The sequence below is a fragment of the Zootoca vivipara genome, chromosome 15 (genome assembly GCF_965207765.1).
Source record: "Zootoca vivipara chromosome 15, rZooViv2.hap1.1, whole genome shotgun sequence".
NCBI classification, from domain to species: Eukaryota; Metazoa; Chordata; class Lepidosauria; order Squamata; family Lacertidae; genus Zootoca; species Zootoca vivipara.
In genome coordinates, this window is record NC_142598.1 from 10903254 (window position 1) to 10926619 (window position 23366).

A 23366-nucleotide genomic window follows, 5' to 3' on the forward strand; every position below is an offset into this window, starting at 1 on the left:
TCCATAGCCACTTAACATGGCCCAAACCAGCAGGATAACTTTTTTTTATTAAACAACTTTATTTTGAAGAGGGGGGGAAATCAGTTTTTGGCCCAAAGAGACATAATTTAACGGCATCATCAACATAAGCTCACATACAAGGATATACAGTGCACTTGTATGTCTGTCTAAAGACACTGAACTTATACATGTACACTGAACGTATACATTTCATGGGGGATGGATTCCAGACTAGGTTAGTCTCAGCCCTCAATAGCACTATAATGAATTAGATCTGTCTTTCCACCACTTTTTATCAGCATCATGAAGGACTAAGTGGTCAGTATGAAGGTATTAGGAGGACCAGCCCCTGGGTGTGGAGGCTGGGACATAGAAACGGGCAGGTTGGAGTGAGCATCGCAGAGAGAGAAAACAGCACAAAGGTGGTGTTTTCTTTCAAAAAGAAGCCACTGACGTTCTCCAAAAGAGCTCTTGCCTATCTCTGTCTTCATATCTCTCCAGTTCTAGTTCTAGCAAGACCTTGGTGGAGGGAAGGGTTGTTTCTATGGGTTTGGCAGCCTTGATTTTGCACAGATGCAACAAGGATTAGAAGGGTGCGCCTCCTAATCTTGTGATGAACTACTTTAGGCTACAGGGTGGAAGTAACTGTACTTTGTTATCATTCTAGGTGCTCAAGAAGATCCAGCCACTCAGGCACCTTGGCATATCCGTCAGGTTTCCAAATCAGTCTTTGCCTGGGCAAGAACCAGATTTGGTTTGGGTGCCAAGTACTAGAACACCCCTGCTTCCCTGTCTGCTCCTCAAGTCTCCTGGTCTACCTGCTAGCCCTGCCTAGGTTTCCTCCCAAGATCTGCCACAGCATTTCCCTTCAGGGCCCCTGCTGGGACTTGAAACGCCCCCCCTCCAGCCCCCTGCTTGACCCATGGCTGCTCATACCCCACTACTGGCCGCTGGGGCAAGATAACCAAAGGACTTCAGTAGACGGCCTTCAGCACCATTGCCTTGATGGCTTTGGGGGTGCTGTTCCCAAGTGACACGCTAGCATTAGGCCCCTCGTGCTGGTGCGATGAGCGCTCTGATTTGCTGGTGCTGCCCTCCAGTATGGGGAGACCAAAGCGCTTGGCACGGCTCTCCTCCGTGCCGGGAGTGACCACCAGCAGGCAGCAGAGCAACTTGAGAATGGCCCGTCTCATGTCCTTACTGGTCAGGGTGTAAATGATGGGATTCAGGAGGGAGTTAATCATCGCCAGGCCCAGGAAATAGTCTGCTTTGTAGAGCACGCTGCAGGCCTGGGCCTGGCAGGCAACGTCCAACAACAGGAGGAGGAAGAGGGGTAGCCAGCAGGCAATGAAAGTGCCCACCACGATGGTCACCGTCTTCAGCAAGGCCATATACTTCTGGGACTTCTTGAGCATGCCTTTGCGGAGGCTGCCCAGCCGCTGCCCGTTGAACTTGACCATGCGGTAGATGCGGGCATAGAGCACCACAATGGAGACCAGGATGGCCAGGAAAACGGTGATGCAGAAGAGGATGTAATGCTTAGAATAGAGGGGCAACACTGTGGAACACTCGGGGAGGTTTTCGATGCAGTTCCAGCCGAGGATCGGCAGCACCCCGAGCAAGATGGAGGCCAGCCAGCTGGCCCCCACCAGCAGGAACATCCGCCCTTTCTTGTCCCCGTGGTAGAGTCTCATGCGGACCATCGTGACATGGCGCTCAATGGCAATTGCAAGGAGGCTGAGGACGGATGCCGCCAGCGTGACAAAGACCCCACCTTCCCGCAGAAACCACTGCACAGGGGTGAGCTTAAGGGTGTTGGGCCCGGACATGATGATATTGGCAGTGTAGGCCACGCCAGCAAGCAGGTCCGACAGGGTCAAGTTCCCAATCAGGTAGTACATGGGCAAGTGAAACTTCTTGTTCCTCCAGATAGCCAGCAGGACCACAAGGTTCTCCACCACAATGAAGGCGCACACCACCAGGAACACAATGGCATCCGCCTTGAGACTGCCCTTGTATTTGCTGCCATAGAGCTTGCCCGTGTAGTTGTAGTGCAAAGAAATCACATTGTTGTTGTGGTACTCTCGGTAGATCTGGCCCAGAGAGCGTGGGGCCTCCATGCTGGCAAATTCCATCCCACGGACACCTCTCCGCCTTCAGTTTCATTGGTAGCACGGCATAGTCCTTCCCATCATGCTGTGCCAGACTTGTGCATGCCCCATGGCAGAGAAGTTGGCATTTCACAAATGAGATTAATTTTCGTCAGTAGTTAACACGTCCACCGGTGGCCGTTTGGGAGACACCATCACAGCACTAGCAGACTCTTTCCATTCTGACCAACCAAGAGGGAGCCTAGAAATTCAACAGAAAGACTTGTGAGTGGAATGCTTGAAAAGCATGAAACCAACCCAGCTTTCCAGGCAGAAGCATAGTGTGGGGAGGACCAGGCATGATTTTGAGGGGGTGCAAGCCAGGGGCCCCTTGGCATGGATCTCCATCCTACCTGCCACTAGGGGCCTTGCGGCCATGCCCCTGGCCCCCTTACTGAATGTCACAGTTGGGGGATGCACCCACCATGGGCCACGTCTAGCCAGGCTCCTCCCATGAACCCTCTGTGCCCCATGCCTACCCAGAGGCAGCGGTGGCAAGGGTTGGGCTGGCATGGCAGGTTTCGTTTACCCTCCATGCCCATCTCCTGGTCCTGCCTGGTGCGCATGTGTATGCGCCGTTTCCAGGTGATGCCCAGTGAATTGGAAAGGGTCTATCACAGGCACCCCCAAACTTCGGCCCTCCAGATGTTTTGGACTACAATTCCCATCATCCCTGACCACTGGCCCTGTTAGCTAGGGGTCATGGGAGTTGTAGGCCAAAACATCTGGAGGGCCGCAGTTTGGGGATGCCTGGACTATCATAACAGAAGCTGGGCGATAGGAGTTTTCTTAATCAAAGTTCATTTTGCCCCTCTACAGTGGTACCTCGGTTTATGAACACAATTGGTTCCGGAAGTCTGTTCATAAACTGAAGCGTTCATAAACTGAAGCAAACTTTCTCATTGAAAGTAATGGAAAGTGGATTAATCTGTTCCAGACCGTCCGCGGAGTACTTAAACTGAAGCGTTCATAAACTGAAGCGAACTTTCCCATTGAAAGTAATGGAAAGTGGATTAATCCATTCCAGACGGGTCCGCGGAGTACTCAACCTGAAGCGTACTTAACCCGAAGCATGGGTGTAACTGGTTCCGGAAGTCTGTTCATAAACTGAAGCGTTCATAAACTGAAGCAAACTTTCCCATTGAAAGTAATGGAAAGTGAATTAATCCGTTCCAGATGGGTCCGCAGCGTTCGTAAACCGAAAATTCATAAACCAAGGTGTTCATAAACCGAGGTTCCACTGTACTGATCACAGTTCTCCATGATTTTCTGCCGTTGCCTTTTGTACACACAGCACGGGGTTTATGAGCTATGTCCGGGGTTCCAGTGGCGGAGGAAGCCGCTCGGGCACCTGGAGCAATGCGCAGGACACTCCGCTGGGCCTCCGAGGAGTCTGCCTGCCTCCTCCCCTACAGCTGGGGGGGAAGGCAGCGAGCGGACCGTTTGGGCAGCGCGGAGCCTGCATGGGCTCAAGCCACCGTGTCACTTCCAGGAGAGACGCATGGCTCGGGTGCGCTGCAGGCCCCGCAGTGAGTGCCGCCTGGCATTTTGTCACCCCCCTTCAGTGGTGATACCTGGGGCAGCCCACGTCCACCCAACCCCCTTCCTCCGCCCCTGGGGGGTTCCAGAACTGTAGCCTGTGCACTGATCTGCAAACTTCATTTAGGTGGCCCATGACGTTTCTGTAAAATTACCATTCTAGCACAACACATGACAGTTGCTACAGCAGGCGGAAAAACCATTATGTGGCCTGCCAAGATCCTCAGCAATTTTCAAGTAGGGGAAAATGTTTGAGGACCACTGAGCTATATCATTAAGACGTGACTCATTCCTGTAGTCCTTTGCCTGATGCAGAAAGGAAGCACAAGCCATGAGAAGCCTGCATTAAGAGGTTCCTTGCTCATGCCCAGCTGAAGCAAATTCCTCCAAGCAATTCATGCCTCCAAAAGCTAGCAAAGCAAAGTATATTTCAGTCTATTTTTGCCTTCTCCTTCATATGGAAACTCTTCCGCAAGCTAACACTTGGGACTCCATTTCTTTCCTTCTTGGCTTATACTACTGCTCCAGCTAAGGTTTGTTGGTTCTCTCTCTACAATGTTTCTTAAGTTCAGCTTTTAAAATCTACTAAACCTACTAAAAATCCTTATCTCAGCTCTCACTCTGTCTCACATTAGCTACTGCTTGCCAGTCTTCCTATCTCACATTTCTGAGCACAATTAAAAGAAGAGGAGAAGAAAGAATTGGAGGAAAGTATTGAGATAGAAATCCATAAAAAGTCAAATATTTAGGAATATAGCTAACAGTAAAAAATATAAATTTGTATAAAGATAATTATGAAAAAGTGTGGTTGGAGATAAAAAGGAATTTGGAAATATGGAGCAGAATGAACCTTTCCCTACTAGGAAGAATTGCGGTGATAAAAATGAATGTGCTACCAAAAATGCTCTTTCTTTTCCAGTCAGTCCCAATAATGATTAAGGATGGTGGTTTCAAAAGATGGCAAAGAGAGATTTCTAAATTTGTCTGGGAGGGCAAAAAGCCAAGGATTTAACATAAAATACTTACAGATATAAATGAAAGTGGAGGCTTTGCTCTCCTGGAATGAAAATTGTACTACGAGGCGGCATGTTTGGTATGGATTAGGGACTGGATAAAACTGGAAAGGGAAGAAGCTTTGGATTTGGAAGGTCATGATAACAGGGAAGGTGTCAGGGTTTTATAACCATATAATTAGGAGATAGTTAATGAGAGTTTGGGACAGATATAGAGATTTAATAGAGCAAAAAACACCCTGGTGGCTATCACCAATTGAAGATTCACTACTCAAACCGCTTGGCAAAAAAGAAAAATGGCCTACATACAGAGAGTTATTGAGAGATCAAGAAGGCAAATGGAAATTGAAAGAATATGATGAAATAAAACGCTGTGTTCAGAGTTGGTTACAGTACAGACAATTAAATGAGATTTGCAAGGAGGGTGACAAAAGGGTTTAGTTACACAACCTCCAGATTCCAAAAAGAGGTTATAGAAGAGGATGGTAAATTGTTGAAGAAGGCTTACAGTATTCTATTAGAATGGGAAACAAAAGATGAAGATGTTAAATCAGTTATATCAAATGGGCACAAGACTTTGGACATAACATACGATTTGAAGACTGGGAAAAGTTATGGAAAGTACATTTGAAATTTACAGATTGTTCCTTGGTGAAAGAAAATTATACGAAAATGATGTATAGATGGTATATTACACTAGTCAAAATGGTAAAAATGTATAAAACTGGTTCAAATATATGTGGGAAATGTAAAGAAAAAGAAAGGACTTTTTATCAAATGTGGTGGGAATGTAGAGAAGTTAAAAAATATTGGGAAATGATTTATAATGAATTGAGAAAATGTTTAAAAAGACCTTTGTTAAAAAACCAGAAGCATTTTTATTAGGAATTCTAGGGCATGATATACCAAAGAAGATGAAGAATTTGTTTATGTATGCAACCACTGCGGCAAGAGTATTATTAGCACAAGGCTGGAAGAAGGAAGAAATACCAATGAAAGAACAATTACAAGAGAAATTGATGAATTATGCAGAACTTGCCAAATTAACATACAAACTATGTGACAAGGACAATCGGCAATTTAAGGAAGAATGGGAACTATTTACAAATTATCTGGGGGAAAAACCAGAGAGACTTATATTCACTGGCAGGATTCAAATAAACATACACAATTTTCTTTTATTAAAACAATGTGAACAATTAGGGAAATGATATGTACAATTGTATAACATGCAGAAACAAAATGTAAAAGGATAAGGGAGCTAAGGGAAGTCTGGGGAGGGGGAGGGAGGGAAGGGGGAAAGGAGAAATGTAGTTGATTGTAGTATCGATAATTTGTATTGTTTTAATATTGATAAATAAATAAAAAATTTAAAAAACAAAGTGTTGGTGCTGGCCTTGAAAGCCTTATATGGCCACGACCCAGTATACTATCGTTAAGCCCGGACACTGGGATCCAGTCTAGTGCCAAGGGCCTTCTGGCAGTTCCTTCACTGCGAGAAGCGAAGTTACAGGAAACCAGGCAGAGGGCCTTCTCGGTAGTGGCTCCCATCAGATGTCAAGGAGATAAGTAACTAAACAACCTTTAGCAGACATCCGAAGGCAGCCCTGTACAGGGGCAGAGGAAGGAGATATTTTATTATGCTTTAATAATAATAATAATAATAATAATAATAATAATAATAATTTATTATTTATACCCCACCCATCTGGCCGGGTTTCCCCAGCCACTCTGGGCGGCTTCCAACCAAATATTAAAACAGTACAGCATTAAACATTAAAAACTTCCCTAAACAGGGCCGTCTTCAGTTGCCTTCTAAAAGTAAAATAGTTACTTATTGCCTTGACATCTGCTGGGAGGGTGTTCCACAGGACGGGTGCCACTACCGAGAAGGCCCTCTGTCTGGTTCCCTGTAACCTCACTTCTCGCAATGAGGGAACCACCAGAAGGCCCTCGATGCTGGATCTCAGTGTCCGGGCTGAATTGTGGGGGTGGAGACGCTCCTTCAGGTATACAGGACCGAGGCCGTTTAGGGCTTTAAAGGTCAGTACCAACACTTTGAATTGTGCTCGGAAACGTACTGGGAGCCAGTGTAGATCTCTCAGGACCGGTGTTATGTGGTCCCAGCGGCCACTCCCAGTCACTAGTCTAGCTGCCGCATTCTGGATTAATTGCAGTTTCCGGGTCACCTTCAAAGGTAGCCCCACGTAGAGCGCATTGCAGTAGTCCAAGCAGGAGATAACCAGAGCATGAACCACTCTGACGAGACAGTCCGCGGGCAGGTAGGGTCTCAGCCTGCGTACCAGATGGAGCTGGTAGACAGCCGCCCTGGACACAGAATTAACCTGTGCCTCCATGGACAGCTGTGAGTCCAAAATGACTCCTAGGCTGCGCACCTGGTCCTTCAGGGGCACAGTTACCCCATTCAAGATCAGGGAGTCCTCCACACCTGCCCGCCTCCTGTCCCCCACAAACAGTACTTCTGTCTTGTCAGGATTCAACCTCAATCTGTTAGCCGCCATCCATCCTCCAACCGCCTCCAGGCACTCACACAGGACCTTCACCGCCTTCACTGGTTCTGATTTAAAAGAGAGGTAGAGCTGGGTATCATCCGCATACTGATGAACACCCAGCCCAAACCCCCTGATGATCTCTCCCAGCGGCTTCATATAGATATTAAAAAGCATGGGGGAGAGAACGGAACCCTGAGGCACCCCACAAGTGAGTGCCCAGGGGTCTGAACACTCATCCCCCACCACCACTTTCTGAACACGGCCCAGGAGGAAGGAGCGGAACCACTGTATGACAGTGCCCCCAGCTCCCAGCCCCTCTAGACGGTCCAGAAGGATGTTATGGTCGATGGTGTCAAAGGCCGCTGAGAGATCCAGCAGAACTACAGTAGGAAACAGCTCTCACCTTTGTCCCTAGCCCGCCGGAGATCATCGACCAGTGCGACCAAGGCAGTTTCAGTCCCATGGTGAGGCCTGAATCCCGATTGGAAGGGATCCAAATGGTCTGCTTCTTCCAGGCGTGCTTGGAGTTGTTCAGCAACCACCCGCTCAATCACCTTGTCCAAGAATGGTAGATTTGAGACTGGGCGGTAGTTGGCCATATTGGCCGGGTCTAAAGATGTTTTTTTTTTAAGAAGCGGTTTAATGACCGCCTCTTTCAGTGGGTCTGGGAAGGCTCCCTCGTAGAGGGAAGCATTCACCACCCTGCGGAGCCCATCGCCCAGCCCTTCCCGGCTCGCTTTTATTAGCCAGGATGGGCAAGGATCAAGGAGACAGGTGGTGGGTTTCACTCGTCCAAGCAGCCTGTCCACATCCTCGGAGGTAACAGATTGGAATTGATCCCATACAACATGACTAGACAGGGCTCTAGCACTCTCCCGCCCTATATTCGTTGAAAGGCGCCCAGAGTGGCTGGGGCAACCCAGTCAGATGGGCGGGGTACAAATAATGTCCCAGCTCCTATTATCTGTGTCAGGCATCTTTGGCCTATTCTGCTGCCCCCGCCAATTCCTTTCTTCAAACTTTCATCATATTAAAACTCTAACTTGCCCTCTTTTAACCATTGCATCTTTCCAACCACAGATTTTTTCACCTCTCTTTTTACAAATATGCCCTTTGACATTCACTTTTTGTTTTAGGAATAACTGAGTCACTCACTCCTCCTGCCTCCAAGGCACATCTCCTTTTGCCCCATTGTCCTGGTGACCTGAGTTTACATTTCCCTTCTCAGTTTGGAGGTAGTGAAGGCAATATTTGCTACTGCTGTTTCCCTGATGGCTATCAGAACATTGGTGTTTTGCAAGAATCCTGCTTGCTGGTTTCCCCATAGGCAACTGCTTGGCCACACTGAGAACAGGATGCCAGACTAAATGGGCCACTCCTCTGATCCAGCAAGCTTTTCTTACATTCTCACATTCTTATGCGCAATCCGAGGAGAGCAGTGAAGGTACAGTAAAGGTAAAGGGACCCCTGACCATTAGGTCCAATCGTGACCGACTCTGGGGTTGCGCGCTCATCTCGCATTATTGGCCGAGGGAGCTGGCGTATAGCTTCCAGGTCATGAGGCCAGCATGACAAAGCTGCTTCTGGCGAACCACAGCAGCACACGGAAACGCCGTTTACCTTCCCGCTGTAGCGGTCCCTATTTATCTACTTGCACTTTGACGTGCTTTCAAACTGCTAGGTTGGCAGGAGCTGGGACCGAGCAACGGGAGCTCACCCCGTCGCAGGGATTTGAACTGCCAACCTTCTGATCAGCAAGCCCTAGACTCTGTGGTTTAACCCACAGTGCCACCTGCGTCCCTGAGGAGAGCAGTACATCTTTGCAAATACAACAGAGCTCCAAATGTCTCAAGCAAGGCTACCGTTATTGGCCCACAAGTTACTAGCCCACTTGCCCACACCTAAAGAAATTAGTCATTTGTAGCACATCGATGGTCTAATAACACTGGCATTCCAGTGTTTCCCTGCATAGAGGATATCCTTATTCACCACAGGCAATTGGCAGGTGGCTGTTTACAAGACCAGGAAAATTTTGGGAGCCAAGATTGTAAAACTAGGTTGTAGGAGAGAAAAAGAGAGCAAGACAAGGGAAGCAGCTCTGGTGAAAGGCCAGCTGCCTTTTGTATTATGTTCTTTATATTGTAAGCCTGAGAGCAGGAATTGTCTTCTTTTTAATTGATCCGGGAGCCTTTTCAAAGTGGAGAGCGAGGTTGAAATGGTTTAAATTAATACATTAAATTGACACAAACGTCAGCATCCGTCTTGTATGCAAGTTACAGATGTCCCTTTTTTAAAGACTGAATGAGGGTCTCACCAACTTGGCAGAGGGGTGGGACATGACCAGGTAACCACTTGGCACAATATCAGTCATATCGTCAAGATATCCTGCCATTTATGGGACTTGCCATTTTATACTGATGTTGTGCAGGATACTCAGAACCCGAGCATCCAATTCCAAGGTGCTCCCAGTTTGATGCCGGAACAGAGGTGGGAAAGGATCTGGAAAATGTTACGTGGACGCAATTCACACACCCCACCCTCCCAATACAGCTACAGACATCATCAGGCCAACACCAGTCCGTAATGCGAAAAGAACTGGGAGAGCGTTCCGACGGAAGGGTCATATAGAGCAGTGTTTCCCAACCTTGGGCCTCCAGCTGTCTTTGGACTACAATTCCCATCATTCCTGACCACTGGTCTTGCTAGCTAGGGATGATGGGAGTTGTAGTCCAAAAACAGCTGGCGGCCCAAGGTTGGGAAACGCTGATATAGAGCCACCCCACAATGAAGTTTGGAAAGGTTTGTTGTTGCTTTTGCAAACTTAAAAGACCTCCGAAAGTCAAGAGTACAGCAGCAATGAGATAAAATAATTGCAATCGAGAAACTTTTTGTAATAAAGATAAACTCCTGTCCATTTGCCCAGTCCCCCCCCCCCGCCCTTCCCCTGCATTCCTAAGAATTCTGCTCTGCTGTGTTCAAGACCTTGGTGCACCGCCCCCCCCTCTCTCACACTTACAACAATAGTCTTCTGCTGAGCACACAAAACATTCCAGACAGGGCCCCCAAATGACCTCTCACACTCCAGAGAATGTATTGCATGCGCACACATGCACACAGACACTTCATTGCCTTTAACGTAGTGTTATAAGAATGTGAAGGTCTCAAATATAGAAAAAATATTCATAAATGCACACATATCTAAATATATAAGCCATGTGTCTGAAATAGTACAGGAGAGCAATCCTGAAGTCATTTTGACTCTCCCAATGATCTCAAATACTCCTCTACGATAAGGGAGGCGAATGGGGAAAGCCTTCCCATGTCTTTCCACTTATAAATCCTCTCTTAAGGGCGTAGGGCGTATTTGTGCAAGAATAGGGTGAGCCTGTGACCTGGATTCAGGAACAACCATCACAAAAGAATGGCCAGGCTCCCTAAGTAACGTAATCAGCGCTCATTATCAGGTATCCCGGGAGACCACCTCCTATGATGTATTTATGATGATTTTGGGGTGGTTTTTGGATAAGGGGGTTGGGCAATGTCAAAAGTCTTTAAAGGTTCCTGTACGCTTTTGTTCAGGGTCTCTCCCTCCTTGGAAGGACGAGAGGGAAAACTCTTTTGCAACAGAAAAATAAATATCCGCCTTGCTTTCCACTGGATCCTGCCTCCATCCATCCTTCTCTGGCCAATCATGGACTTAGGGGACTTTGCTGCCTACCAGGCACTAAAAGAATACTAAAAGAAACTCTGCCCTGCTGGTAGGGCGGGGGTGTTTAAAAGTGAGCTAGTGGAGTAAACGGGGGGGGGGGGAGCAGGGCTGTCTGGGACCATGAAGGACAACAGCCCTGGAAGAACTTTTGTAAAGAATAGATGCATCATCCCCAAAGCATTCACACACACTCTCTCTATCACACTCGAACCTCTATCCTAATTTTAAAATTGAATTTTAACATTGTATTTAATCTGTATTTTAATTGAATTGTTTCTTTTATGCTTGCTTTGGTATTTTTGTTGTTAGCCGCCCTGAGCCCGGTCTTGACTGGGAAGGGTGGGGTATCAATAAAATTATTATTATTATTATTATTATTATTATTATTATTATTATTATTATTATTATCATCATCATCTGAACCTGAGCCAAGACTTCATTAGAGAGACAACCCACCGTTATCCAGCCTCAGAACATCTTATCAGTTGTCAGGACTTAACCCTAAAGCATATGGCTAGAGCAGGGGTCAGCAAACTTTTTCAGCAGGGGGCCAGTCCACTGTTCCTCAGACCTTGTGGGGGGGGGGGCGGACTGTATTTTGAAAAAATAATAATGAATGAATTCCTATGCCCCACAAATAACCCAGAGATGCATTTTAAGTAAAAGGACACATTCTACTCATGTAAAAACACCAGGCAGGCCCCACAAATAACCCAGAGATGCATTTTAAGTAAAAGGACACATTCTACTCATGTAAAAACATGCTGATTCTCGGACCATCCGCGGGCCGGATTTAGAAGGCAATTGGGCCACATCCGGCCCCTGGGCCTTAGTTTGGGGACCCCTGGGCTACAGCATCTTTGTGCATGTGTAGAGTTCCTTTTACAAGTAGCTCTAACATAACTCTGGCGAGAGCTGGTCATCTAGCCACGAGCCCCAGAGTTTCTCGTTTTGGAAATTACCGGTAGGCAGAGAGCCATGGAGCAGTCTCAATAACAAAAATAAAAATCTGTCCGCCTTGTCCGAACCAACAATCCTACAAAAATGCCTGACCATTAGGAGCATCAGTTAGGACAGGGTTGATAGGTGCCCTTTTGTTTTGAACTGCTGTTGTCTCCATACTTAGTTTTTGAAATCCAGAGCCCTTCATGCTCCCACACACTGTTCTGCATTGGGGAAACTTCGCCCTCCCTCTTGACAAGTTCTTGCAAGCCTCGTGTGCACACTATCTCAGCTAGTTTCTCACAGTGCTAGCTCTGATGCTATCAATGGAACACCGACCCATGGTGTCCTGAGGATTCCTACACCCACGCAGCCATGAATCGTCTCACTTTTGAATTTCAGCTAGAAGAAACTTAATTGGCACAACAGCTTCCACAACTGTTACACTAATGAGCAAAAAAAAAAAATCCCCTGGCAGAGGCTTCTTTTGCCCCTCCCTGCCACATAAAAGGCAGATAAGTTCCCAGGCTATGTGCAGCAATCCTCCCCCCCCCCCAAAAAAAACCAGCAGCATGCAAGCTTTTGTTTCCATTCTGCCTCGGCAGAGCTCTCTCTACAACATGACTCTCAAAAGTAAGGAACTGATGCGAAGCAATTCAGAAAAACAATACTCAATCCCAGGCATCCCCAAACTTCGGCTCTCCAGATGTTTTGGACTACAATTCCCATCATCCCTGACCACTGGTCCTGTTAGCTAGGGATCATGGGAGTTGTAGGCCAAAACATCTGGGGGGCCGCAGTTTGGGGATGCCTGCTCAATCCCTTTCCCTGCCATCCACATTTGAGCAGCGAATATACTCCGTAGGCTCAGTTGTCTTGTGCAGGGATGGCCAACGTTTTAACAATGAGGGTCTGGATTTCCTCTCTCTGCAAGCTGCTATGGGGGTAGAACCTCAGATAATGCCATCATAACCCCTGCCAGACTGAAGGAGCTTGCGAGCTGCTTCTCACCCAATCAAACCATGAACTGGTGATAGATCTGGCCATTGCCATGACTTCTGGATTCCTCCATTTCTCCGTTGAAAACGGTTCACTGCAGGTCAGGTGCGAAGCAGCAAGGCACAGTGATTTTCAGCCGGCTGGAGCTGCTCCCCACATCACTCTGGGAGGAGGTGGGCTGCTTCAAAAGCAACATGTGAGGAAGAGGTGCAAAATCTGCTCAGAAGGGGATCGTGCAATCTTCCGTGATAATAATGCCCACTCGCATCATAAAGAGCTCTTAACTCTCAGCAGCCTGAAACATCTTAGCCAGACACTGGAGAGACCTGTCAGGAATGAGCATGGAACAATGGTATCAAATAGTGTGGGAAGACATCCTCATTAGAAAAAACTAACCAATAAACTGAAACTGATATGGGGACAAATAGAAGACGACGTCTTCACCCCGGTATGGTTCCCCTTTATCACATACACAACCCAGCAAGACAACAACAAGAATCCGCCGACAGCATACGAATCAATCTGGCTAACCTGATCCAAACACACACACACACACACACCACTCTCACATAAAAACAAATCTCACAACCAAAGACAGCCAACCACACCCTAGGGAAGCTTTTAATGTTTGATGGATTTCTGTATTTTAATATTTTGTTGGAAGCCACCCAGAGTGGCTGGGGGAACCCGGCCAGATGGGCGGGGTATAAATAATTTATTATTATTATTATTATTATTATTATTATTATTATTATTATTAGGCCACCCCCAACCTCTCTCACCACCAAGGAAATACAACAAGTGAATAGCAAGAGAACCCACACAAGTGACGCTGAAACAAAACCCCCACACATATACTAAGTATAAGAATAGAAGCATTGCCACCCCACCCCACCCCACCTCACCCCACTCACCATTCCCCCACCCCCCTCTTTTCTTCCTAACCTAACACTGCATGCAACACTAATGTCTCACAACAAATGAAACTGGTCAGTAGAAAACGCAACTTGAAAAAAGAGACAGTGCACGTAGTTTTCTAAACCAAAAAATCTTTAATAAAAAATCTATTAGAAGAAGAAGGGGTTTGTGCATGCATATGGTGCTTTCAAATACTAGCTCATTCTTGGCTGCTTCTACAAAGCCAACAATCAAGATAATACTGCTTGGACAGGGAAAGGAGCCGGATTAACCCGATCCTCGATGGATGATGAGTTGCAGGCTGTTTCTCATCATACAACACTACTTCTCCAGCAAAACGTGCTCAAGGAGTGGTGCTGGTGAAGCCTTCTCACCTAGAAGGCAGTTCTCTTCTGCCAGAGCAATACAAGATCTTGCCATTCATTTCTCACAGGGTGTGTGGGGTGTGCGTGTGTGCTTGCCAAGTAAGAAGCAGATCTTTCCATGGTAGGAAGGATTTGTGCACAGAAATTGTTGATAGAGGCTCTGTGCGGTCCATAGCTGTGCCACCGATTAGTTATTGCTGCTTAGATAGTAGCAGGCCTGACTCCCCTTTCCTGTTGGAGACCAATAAAAGACCATCAGGGTCCCCATGAAGGCCTGGTCAAACTGGCCAGGCCTGAGCAAAGCTTTTGCTCTGAAACTGGGTGAACCCTACGCTTAGCAAAAAGAGAGAGATGGGTGGAAAATGCAAATCAGATAGCCTACCTTTAAGGCCACGCAGCGTTGGGGAGAGTATGAAAGGAACCAGAGAAGGAGTATTGTGTACGATATGGGGGAAAGACCAAGAGAATTACTGTATGGAACATTTTTCAAGCCAGAAGTTCAGCGGGTAGGGTAAAGATGATGGCTTTGTTCCATCTATTGAGGAAATGTCTTCTTCCACCCAGACACATTCAAAGACATTTTATGGAGTGGCTACCATGAGGCCGTCAGACCATTTTGGCAAACACGGGGGATGGAAAATGCCAGCATTGGAATTGGCGTCCAAGAGCAATGGAAAGATACCACATTGGTTATTCCTGCCTTAAGGTAAAGGGTAAAGGGACCCCTGACCATTAGGTCCAGTCGTGACCGACTCTGGGGTTGCGCGCTCATCTCGCATTATTGGCCGAGGGAGCCGGCGTATAGCTTCCAGGTCATGTGGCCAGCATGACAAAGCCGCTTCTGGCAAACCAGAGCAGCACATGGAAACGCCGTTTACGTTCCCGCTATAGCGGTTCCTATTTATCTACTTGCATTTTGATGTGCTTTCGAACTGCTAGGTTGGCAGGAGCTGGGACCAAGCAACGGGAGCTCACCCCGTCACAGGGATTCGAACTGCCGACCTTCTGATCAGCAAGCCCTAGGCTCAGTGGTTTAGCCCACAGCGCCACCTGGGTCCCATATTCCTGCCTTATATAAACGAAAAAAACAGCAACTAAGTAAAAACAACAACAACAACAACAACAACAACAACAACAACAACAACAACAACAACAACAGACCCTTGTGGGGTAAAATCCCATCCCCACAAACAATCATCTTGCTGCTTTGCAAGTTCCACGGCATGAACTGGGGGGCAAGAGGAGGATGGACTCCCTGCAGTGACAGAATTTGGGGTCTCAAATTTCAGTGCCCCCCTCTGCCCCTCACCTTCCATTCTACATCATAACTGCAGCGCCCCCTTGTAAAAAGGTAAAAGGTAAAGGACCCCTGGACGGTTAAGTCCAGTCAAAGGCAACTATGGGGTTGCGGCACTTGTCTCACTTTCAGGCCAAGGGAGCCGGCGTTTGTCCACAGATGGCTTTCCGGGTCATGTGGCCAGCATGACTAGACCGCTTCTGGTGCAACTGGACACCATGACGGAAACCAGAGCGCACCGAAATGCTATTTACCTTCCCACCCCAGGGGTACCTATTTATCTACAGTACTTGCACTGGTGTGCTTTCGAACTGCTAGGTTGGCTGGAGCTGGGACAGAGCAACGGGAGCTCACCCCGTCGTGGGGATTCGAACCGCCGACCTTCCAATCAACAAGCCCAAGAAGCTCAGTGGTTTAGACCACAGGGTCACACACATCCCCAAGGACTGTGGCGCCTCCAAGGCTCTGCACCCAGTACGACCAAACTGGTTGCTCTCCCCTAAATCCCTGCCTCCCCTCCCCAAGGGCCCCTTGACATTGTGGGTCTAGGAGCTTTTCCTAGTGCAGTGCAGAAGTTCCATGTAGCATCTGCAATGTGCTTTTTTTTTTATCCCAATCTATCAAACACCAGCCACTTGTTTTTGGAATGATTGGAAGCTGGTCATGGAGATGAAGAATTATTTATTTCATTTTATCTGGTTATTCAAATACACACACACACACACACACACACACACACACACACACACATACAAAGATAACATACTGCAGCTTTCCAGTCACAGTTTCCCAATGCTGGGCAAAGCAGACATGGGTGTGTGATCATTGGGCATGGTGAGGTCTGGGGTTTTCTTCCTTCACCCGTGTGTTCCCATGTAGAGGAAGCAGAGTTTGTGAAACAGCTCTCCCCACATTGGCCTCATGGAAGGGAGGGGTGAGGCAGCAATGTAATCAATCTGAGGGCGATCCTCCTGTTCATAAGCCCAGAAACTGGGTTCAGGATGGGGTCATTTCTGAGCGATGAGAGACAAAGAAGTTTCAGAGAGGGATGTGAGAGGAGCGAAGAGGAGAGATTCCCAGGCTGGGAACTGTAACCTGCAAAGCCTGATGGCTTTAAACAGATCAACAGGCGCTCTCTGCTCAAAAGTACAGGAAAGATGGCCAGCAGAAGGCTAAAAGAGAGCTTCAACGTTTGCAGTGATTTGTGGGGGGGGAGCTGCGAAGGCCAGGCTGTTGGGAATTGCCCTTGACTTTGCACTTGATACAAAACGACTGAATGGGGAAGGGAGGGAGTGCAATTGGTACACAAAATTTCCACCCAGCCGTTAATTGCATGGAACTATGGCAGATTCTCACCAAGTGCTGTTAGTGATCACAAACTGAAAGTTGAAATGGGGAGGCATAGACCTATCATTCTTAAGGAAATCAGCCCTGAGTGCTCACTGGAAGGACAGATCCTGAAGCTGAGGCTACAATACTTTGGCCACCTCATGAGAAGAGGAGACTCCCTGGAAAAGACCCTGATGCTGGGAAAGATTGAGGGCACAAGGAGAAGGGGACGACAGAGGATAAGAGGGTTGGACAGTGTTCTCAAAGCTATCAACATGACTTTGACCAAACTGCGGGAAGCAGTGCAAGACAGGAGTGCCTGGCGTGCTCTGATCCATGGGGTCACGAAGAGTCGGACATGACTAAACGACTAAACAACAGACCTACAATTTATCCCCCCCAAAAATCAATTGTACAGTGTGTGCAGCTTAATTTGGCAGCATAATACCCCCTTTTGCATGTACAGTATAGGATCCTAGGTTCATCTCCCATTGGGCTCTCAGGAAACAGCCAGGAATGCCTTCTGTGCAAAACCTTGGAGAGTCATAACATTGGGCTAGTAGAAGGGGATATCTCTATTGTCCTGACATCCTTAGACACTGGACATGAAAATTCAACCTATGGCTGCTACTCTTCTGCACTCATGATGTGGGTCCTGACTTCCAAGAAACATGCTCAAAACTGGGATCTAGGCTAGCTGAGCCTTTTCACACCATCAGAGGGAGGTGCAACAGCTTCTCCACCCAAAGGTCAGTGAGGAACAACTGACCCAGATCCTGGCAGGACAGAAGCAGGGCATCACACTATATGATATGCATGTACACAGGATTGTCACACATGGACAACAACGGTCAAGATATTCAAGAGAAGCCTTTGCCAGCCTCGCAATCAGGGACATAATCCCGGGCAGAGTGATTCACCTGGCTTGGCAAACCTCTCCATCTGTTTTGACCCTACATACATTAAGCATTGGTTGCCTATCTTGTCATGCCCACAATGGAGCCTGAACTGGATGGGACATGCAAAAGCAGGGCAAAGAGAAAGCTGGATTTCCTGAGCTGCAGGGCTGCTAGCAGCCTCCAGGAAAGGCAGGCAGGCATTGGGAAGGGTTAAAGGCCCTTTCTCCTCACCCTGTTCTCTGCTCCCCACTGTCCCCCTCCTGAAGCTGCTTTTCTCTTAGAGAATGAAAAAAGGATTCTCTGCAGGGAAGCAGGTATGCCAGGAGGAGAGAAGGCAGAAGGGGGCTGACTTCTTTTGCTTTCTCTTCTGCTGGCTGCAACTCCCTCTCAGTCTCAATTCCTGCAAATCTCTCTTCAAAGTTGTCCTCTCCCACGAAGTCCATTTGCTGAATTTCCCAGTCCCTTCTCAACGGCATCTGTTTCCATTCTTCCCATGCTACGCATTCTTTCTTTCCCCAGCCAACCGCTTATTCCTGACACTGTCCAACTTTATAGCCTGTAAGCTCATCACAGCAGAGACCAATATTTTCCCCCTTCTCCCTCCTCTTCTTTTCTTTTTCTTTTACTTGTGCTGTGTAAAGCATAGCTGCAGGGTGTTGTGATCAATTACCCGCAAACCTTAAACCTGTAAGAGGGGGAAATAGGGGTGGTGGTGGAGAGAACACCCCACTATCATTTTTTTCCAAACAGTTAAAAGGACTGTGCCTCAAGGTTGACCCCCACCCCACTGCCCCACACGCCCAACCAGGAGATTTACTGCTCAGACTTATGTATATCTATATGGAAGCAAAGCCTTTGGCTTTAACTTCCTGATAAGTGTTTATAGGACTGCAGCCTTACTGCCAGATTGCAGAGGACCCTTTCCCAGATAACTAGGGAAGTTAAAGAAACAGTTCTCCTATGCTGTGTTTAAGGGACCCAGGTGGCGCTGTGGGTTAAACCACTGAGCCTACGGCTTGCTGATCAGAAGGTTGGCGGTTCAAATCCCTGTGACAGGGTGAGCTCCCGTTGCTTGGTCCCAGCTCCTGCCAACCTAACAGTTCGAAAGCACATCAAAAATGCAAGTAGATAAATAGGAACCGCTATAGCGGGAAGGTAAACGTGCTGCTCTGGTTCAGCGTTTCTCAACCGCTGTTCCGCGGCACACTAGTGTGCTGCGAGACGCTGGCTGGTGTGCCGCGACGTGCGGCGACGAGAAGGGCGATTTGCATTGTCACGTGCCTGGCGGCCGCCAATATACAACACTGACCCACCGGAAAGCAATATTTCTCCTCCTCTTTCCCAAAGCTCAGTGCAAACAACTGGAGGGTGGTTTTAGAGTCTAGGGAGGCCCCCTAGGGAGGCGCGCTCCAGATCCACCGCCGGCCCCCCTTAAGCCGCATCGAGGTTGCTCCGCCTCCCCTGCCTCCTTCGCCCGTCCTTCGCCATGGCTGCGCGGCGGACGCTGGGCTTCGCGGTCCGGAATTACTCGCAAGCAGCAGCCAAGGTAACCTTTCACCTTTGAGCCGCCCCGCAGCTCCCCTGGAAGTGTGCGCGCCCTTGTAATCCGGGGGCAGGCAGAGCCTTGCCTGGACTGTACCACTTCGGGCCGCGGGAGAGGAGAATTGGGGGTCTGAAGGCTTCTCCCCTCCCATGGGGCGGCGGGAGGGAGATTAATTTCCTCCTTCCTACTTAATAGGGGGGCCTATACGTATTCAAATAAAATAAAATGCCTAGGGGGGAAATAGCAAGACAGGGAGATAGCTGGCTGAACTATTGTAATATTTGGGGGGGGGGGGTAAAGCTTAAAAAAAATCATAATGTATATAAAACAGAACAGTTATGACAGCTGATGGAAATTAAACGATGAAAAACAAAACTATAAAATAGGCACGAAGTACAGTTGCACATGGGTTAAATTACAGTCATAATTATATAGTCAATATAGGGCGGCACAGAGTTAATTTTTTTAACTTTTTTAATGGTGGTGTGCCTCATGATTTTTTTCATGGAACAAGTGTGCCGTGGCCCAAAAAAGGTTGAGAAACACTGCTCTGGTTCACCAGAAGCGGCTTTGTCATGCTGGCCACATGACCTGGAAGCTATACACCGGCTCCCTCGGCCAATAATGCGAGATGAGTGCGCAACCCCAGAGTCGGTCACGACTGGACCTAATGGTCAGGGGTCCCTTTACCTTTACCTATGATGTGTTTAAGATGAGGCTACTCTAAAAGAAGCCATCCTGGAACAGAAATGGAGCACTTCCATTCAGAACTCATTATTCCAAATTCTGCATTGCTACCTTGGAGGTACCGGTAGCTAATATTATTACACTGATGACCAGCTTTTAAAGTGCCCAACCTATGGAGATGATGCCTCCCTTGCTCTCTGTTGGTTTCCCAGAAAACAGGGGATACTGTTGTTGTTGTTATTATTATTATTTTGTTATTGTTATTAAATTTCTAAACTATCCTTCATCTGAGGATCTCAGGGCAGTTTACAACATAAAAGCAGAAAAATACATAACCTAGTAAGAAACAAAAATAATAAGCCCCCCACCCTGAAGCAGAATGTCGGGAAGTTCAGGACAAAGGAAAGAAAATAATTTTCAATTCAACTGTGGAACTCACTCCCACAAGAGGCAGCAAGCTTGGATGGCTAGAAAAGGTTTAGGCAAATGCATGGAGGCGGATAAGGCTTTCAATGTTGTTGCTGTTGCTGCTACAGACAGCATTTATTAAATTTGCTTACAGCCCTTCATCTGAAATTTGCTTACAGCCCTTCATTAGTGCCAACGTACCTAATGAAACAAGAACAAAACCTTCCCTCCCACATACGAATTTAGAAGACACGGAATGCTAACCAGCCCAAGTCCTGGATGGTGAAAGGTTTTCGTCACCTACCTTGGCGGGGTTGTGGGAAGCGCAAGAAGGAGGGGTGCGAATCCTGGGTTGCGCCCCTCAAAACCGCCGTGCACGTTCTAGCTGGCGATCCTGCCCACGGGGAGCGCAACGCGTCCGCCCCGTCTAAGTCCTACTTGAGTTGCTCTTCTTACTGGTCTGTGACCGTGAGAAATGGCTGGCTACTACCCGAGTTGCTCTTGAGGGGGGACCCGGAGCCTCGGGATCAGCAACAGCTTGCTCTCGTCCGCCGGCGCGCCCCCTAGGTCTTGGCTCCCGACCGCGCCCCGGAGAGGCGGCCCCGGCTGGGCTCCCTTGCGTTTCCCCCCCCCCCCCCACCCAGAAGAGCTGCAGAGAACTTCGGGTCTCCGCTGAGATTCGAGGGGGCGGCGGCCGCTCGCTCGCAGCACCTCCTGCTCCCACGAAGTCGAGGCGCGGAGCCGAGCGCCGACAGCTCGGGGCAGCTAGCAAGCTGCGGGTGGAGCCGGGACCCTCCGCGATCCGGGGTGGGGAAGATAGAGCTGGCTGTGAGCCGCCGAGCGCTCCCACTCCGTCGGGTTGTCTGTCCCGGGCTTAGCGCGCGAGAGAGGCGCTCCCTCGCAGCTGCCCAAGGAGGGACGCCTCTGCCAGCCCAGCGGGCCGGGGCCAGCCGGGACACGTCTGGTGATGATGCCGCGCAGGAATGGGCAGGCCGGGGGAGCGGGAAGGCGGCAAGGATCTGGTTCGAGGGCATGGTCTGACCGGGCCGGGGGTGGGGGATGTTCAAGGCCGCCCGGAAAACCCGGCCCCTGGTGCCACCGGCTGCAGCGAGGGACAGGCACTCTGCGCTCTCTCAGGGGCACTCTTGCTATACCCCAGCTCGCGGGCTGGTCTCTGAGAGAGAGAGACGGCTGACCTTCTGGCCTTCAGGGCTCGTCTGTTCTGGGACAGGGGTGCCAACTTGGATAAAATATGGGGGAGTTGCAGGTAACCCCCGGCCCTGCATAATCGATCACAAGACGCGGCGCATGCACACAATTTGAATGGCAATGCCCATCAACTGGGGGCCCCCTCAAATATTTTAGGGGGGACCTTGGCCCCTAGGAGTTAGCTCTTTATGTTCTGGGATTAAACCCCTGCACTGCAAAGCTTAAGTGCTTGAGGCAGGGCAGCGGGGAGGAAGGTGAGTTCTGCCGCACATTTTCTGACCTCCACTCCCCACTCAAACCCCCTCTGCCCTGCCAGACGCCAAGCTCAGTCCTTCCCAAGAAGTAGCTGTGCTGGCCCACGATACTTCACCCTGCTGCACCTCCTTCTCAGGGGTACAGTATGAGTCAAGAGATCCTTTGCAGTGTTTCAGGGGGTGGTATCCTGCATCACCCTGCAAGAGATCTCTTGGCAGGCACATGGTAGCTTCACTGGTGGCCGTTGGAAAACATGACTTCTCCAGGTGGTTTTGTGTTCAGGGCAGCTTAGCAAATGAATTCGGAATTCCTGGTGGGCAGCTGCCTGTGGTTGAATCACTGAAGCCCACTCCTTTCCCGGAACTGGCAATCGGGGAATGCAGAAGTCCTCCCCCTCCCCCCCTAAAGAGCTGGGAATAATTATTAATAGGCTAGCAAGCAGGGTCATCAGTCCCAGGAGGCTGATGAAACCGTCTGGAGGAAAAGGCCCTGCCTAGAGAAGGAAAAACATGGAAAGTTGGGAAGAAAGACAAAACCCATGCACCACAGGAGGCTGATGAAATGTGAATTCCTTTTCTTGTGAGTATTTGGCAGATATCCAAGGATCTCTTCAGCCTTCAGGGTGGGGTGACTGGCTAGAGGCACTCTCTGAATTACTAGTCAAAAGCCTCATGGATGATGCTATCTCCAAAATGTTGTTCAGCGTAGGAAAGAACTAGTTATAAAGGCAGAGCTGAGTTGCTGCAGGATCAGCAATATTATTTGGAACAAGAGATTGACTTTGTGATATCATGTTAATGCAACAGAACAGATCTAGGCAGGAGACTTTTTGGGCTTCATCTTCAAATCCTTTTTTTTTTAAAAAAAAATGTGGTGCAAACCTATGCATACTCAGAAGTTTACTCAGAAGCAAGCCCTGCTTAGTTCAAGGGGATTTACTCCTTCTGGTTAAATGTGAAACCTTTAACGAGAACCTGGGCTTAGAATTCTTTGATCCAGGTAACAAAAGCAGGTTTGCCATCCAAGCTGATGGCCTTCACACTAACAGGCACTAGGAATATTATACCATCTGAGGGAGCAATTACTTTGTGCAAGAAGCGTATTATGCCTGTTGCCATTTATCATCCTCACCATGGAGTTGTAAGTTTTCTCCCGGGCCCATTTTTACTTATGTGAGAACATGGGGAAGCAGGGACACCCTGAATCGGATCTGTTTATTCGTTTTGTTTCACGTTGCATCCAACCAAGTTCTCCTCGAAGCAGATCCGCTTAATTTCCATTCATTTCAGTGGGTCTGCTTTGAGTAGAACAAACAATGGGAAAGACCAGATAGATAGATGATAGATAGATAGATGATAGATAGATAGATAGATAGATAGATAGATGTCACCTTTTGGGGGTACAGACCACCCAAGGCGGCTTACAGCATAATGGAAACAATTCAATACATTCACATTGGGATGTTCATCGACATAACCCTCATCATTTTCAGTGCAAAATAAAAAAATTCCTTCCAGTAGCACCTTAGAGATGAACTAAGTTTGTAATAGGTATGAGCTTTCGTGTGCATGCACACTTCTTCAGATGAAGT

The 23366-nt window shown here is 48.2% G+C and overlaps 1 protein-coding gene across 4 annotated transcripts; it reads right to left on the bottom strand.

Moving 5' to 3' along the window:
• Positions 1 to 39: 39 nt before the first annotated feature.
• On the bottom strand, positions 40 to 21295 carry S1PR5 (sphingosine-1-phosphate receptor 5). 4 transcript variants are annotated; one of them, XM_035097267.3, is made up of 3 exons: positions 20616 to 21295; positions 12878 to 13191; positions 40 to 2352 (listed from the first exon to the last, which is right to left on the bottom strand). In XM_035097267.3, the coding sequence occupies exon 3, from the start codon at positions 2133 to 2135 to the stop codon at positions 975 to 977; it is 1161 nt and encodes a 386-aa protein (XP_034953158.1). In that variant the 5' UTR covers positions 2136 to 2352; positions 12878 to 13191; positions 20616 to 21295; the 3' UTR covers positions 40 to 974. The 4 variants fall into 4 exon arrangements, with proteins under 4 accessions (XP_034953158.1, XP_034953157.1, XP_088515038.1 ...); XM_035097266.3 differs by lacking the exon at positions 12878 to 13191 and having other exon boundaries at positions 20616 to 21291; XM_088658912.1 differs by lacking the exons at positions 12878 to 13191; positions 20616 to 21295 and adding an exon at positions 11381 to 11515.
• Between the last annotated feature and the right edge of the window lie 2071 nt (positions 21296 to 23366).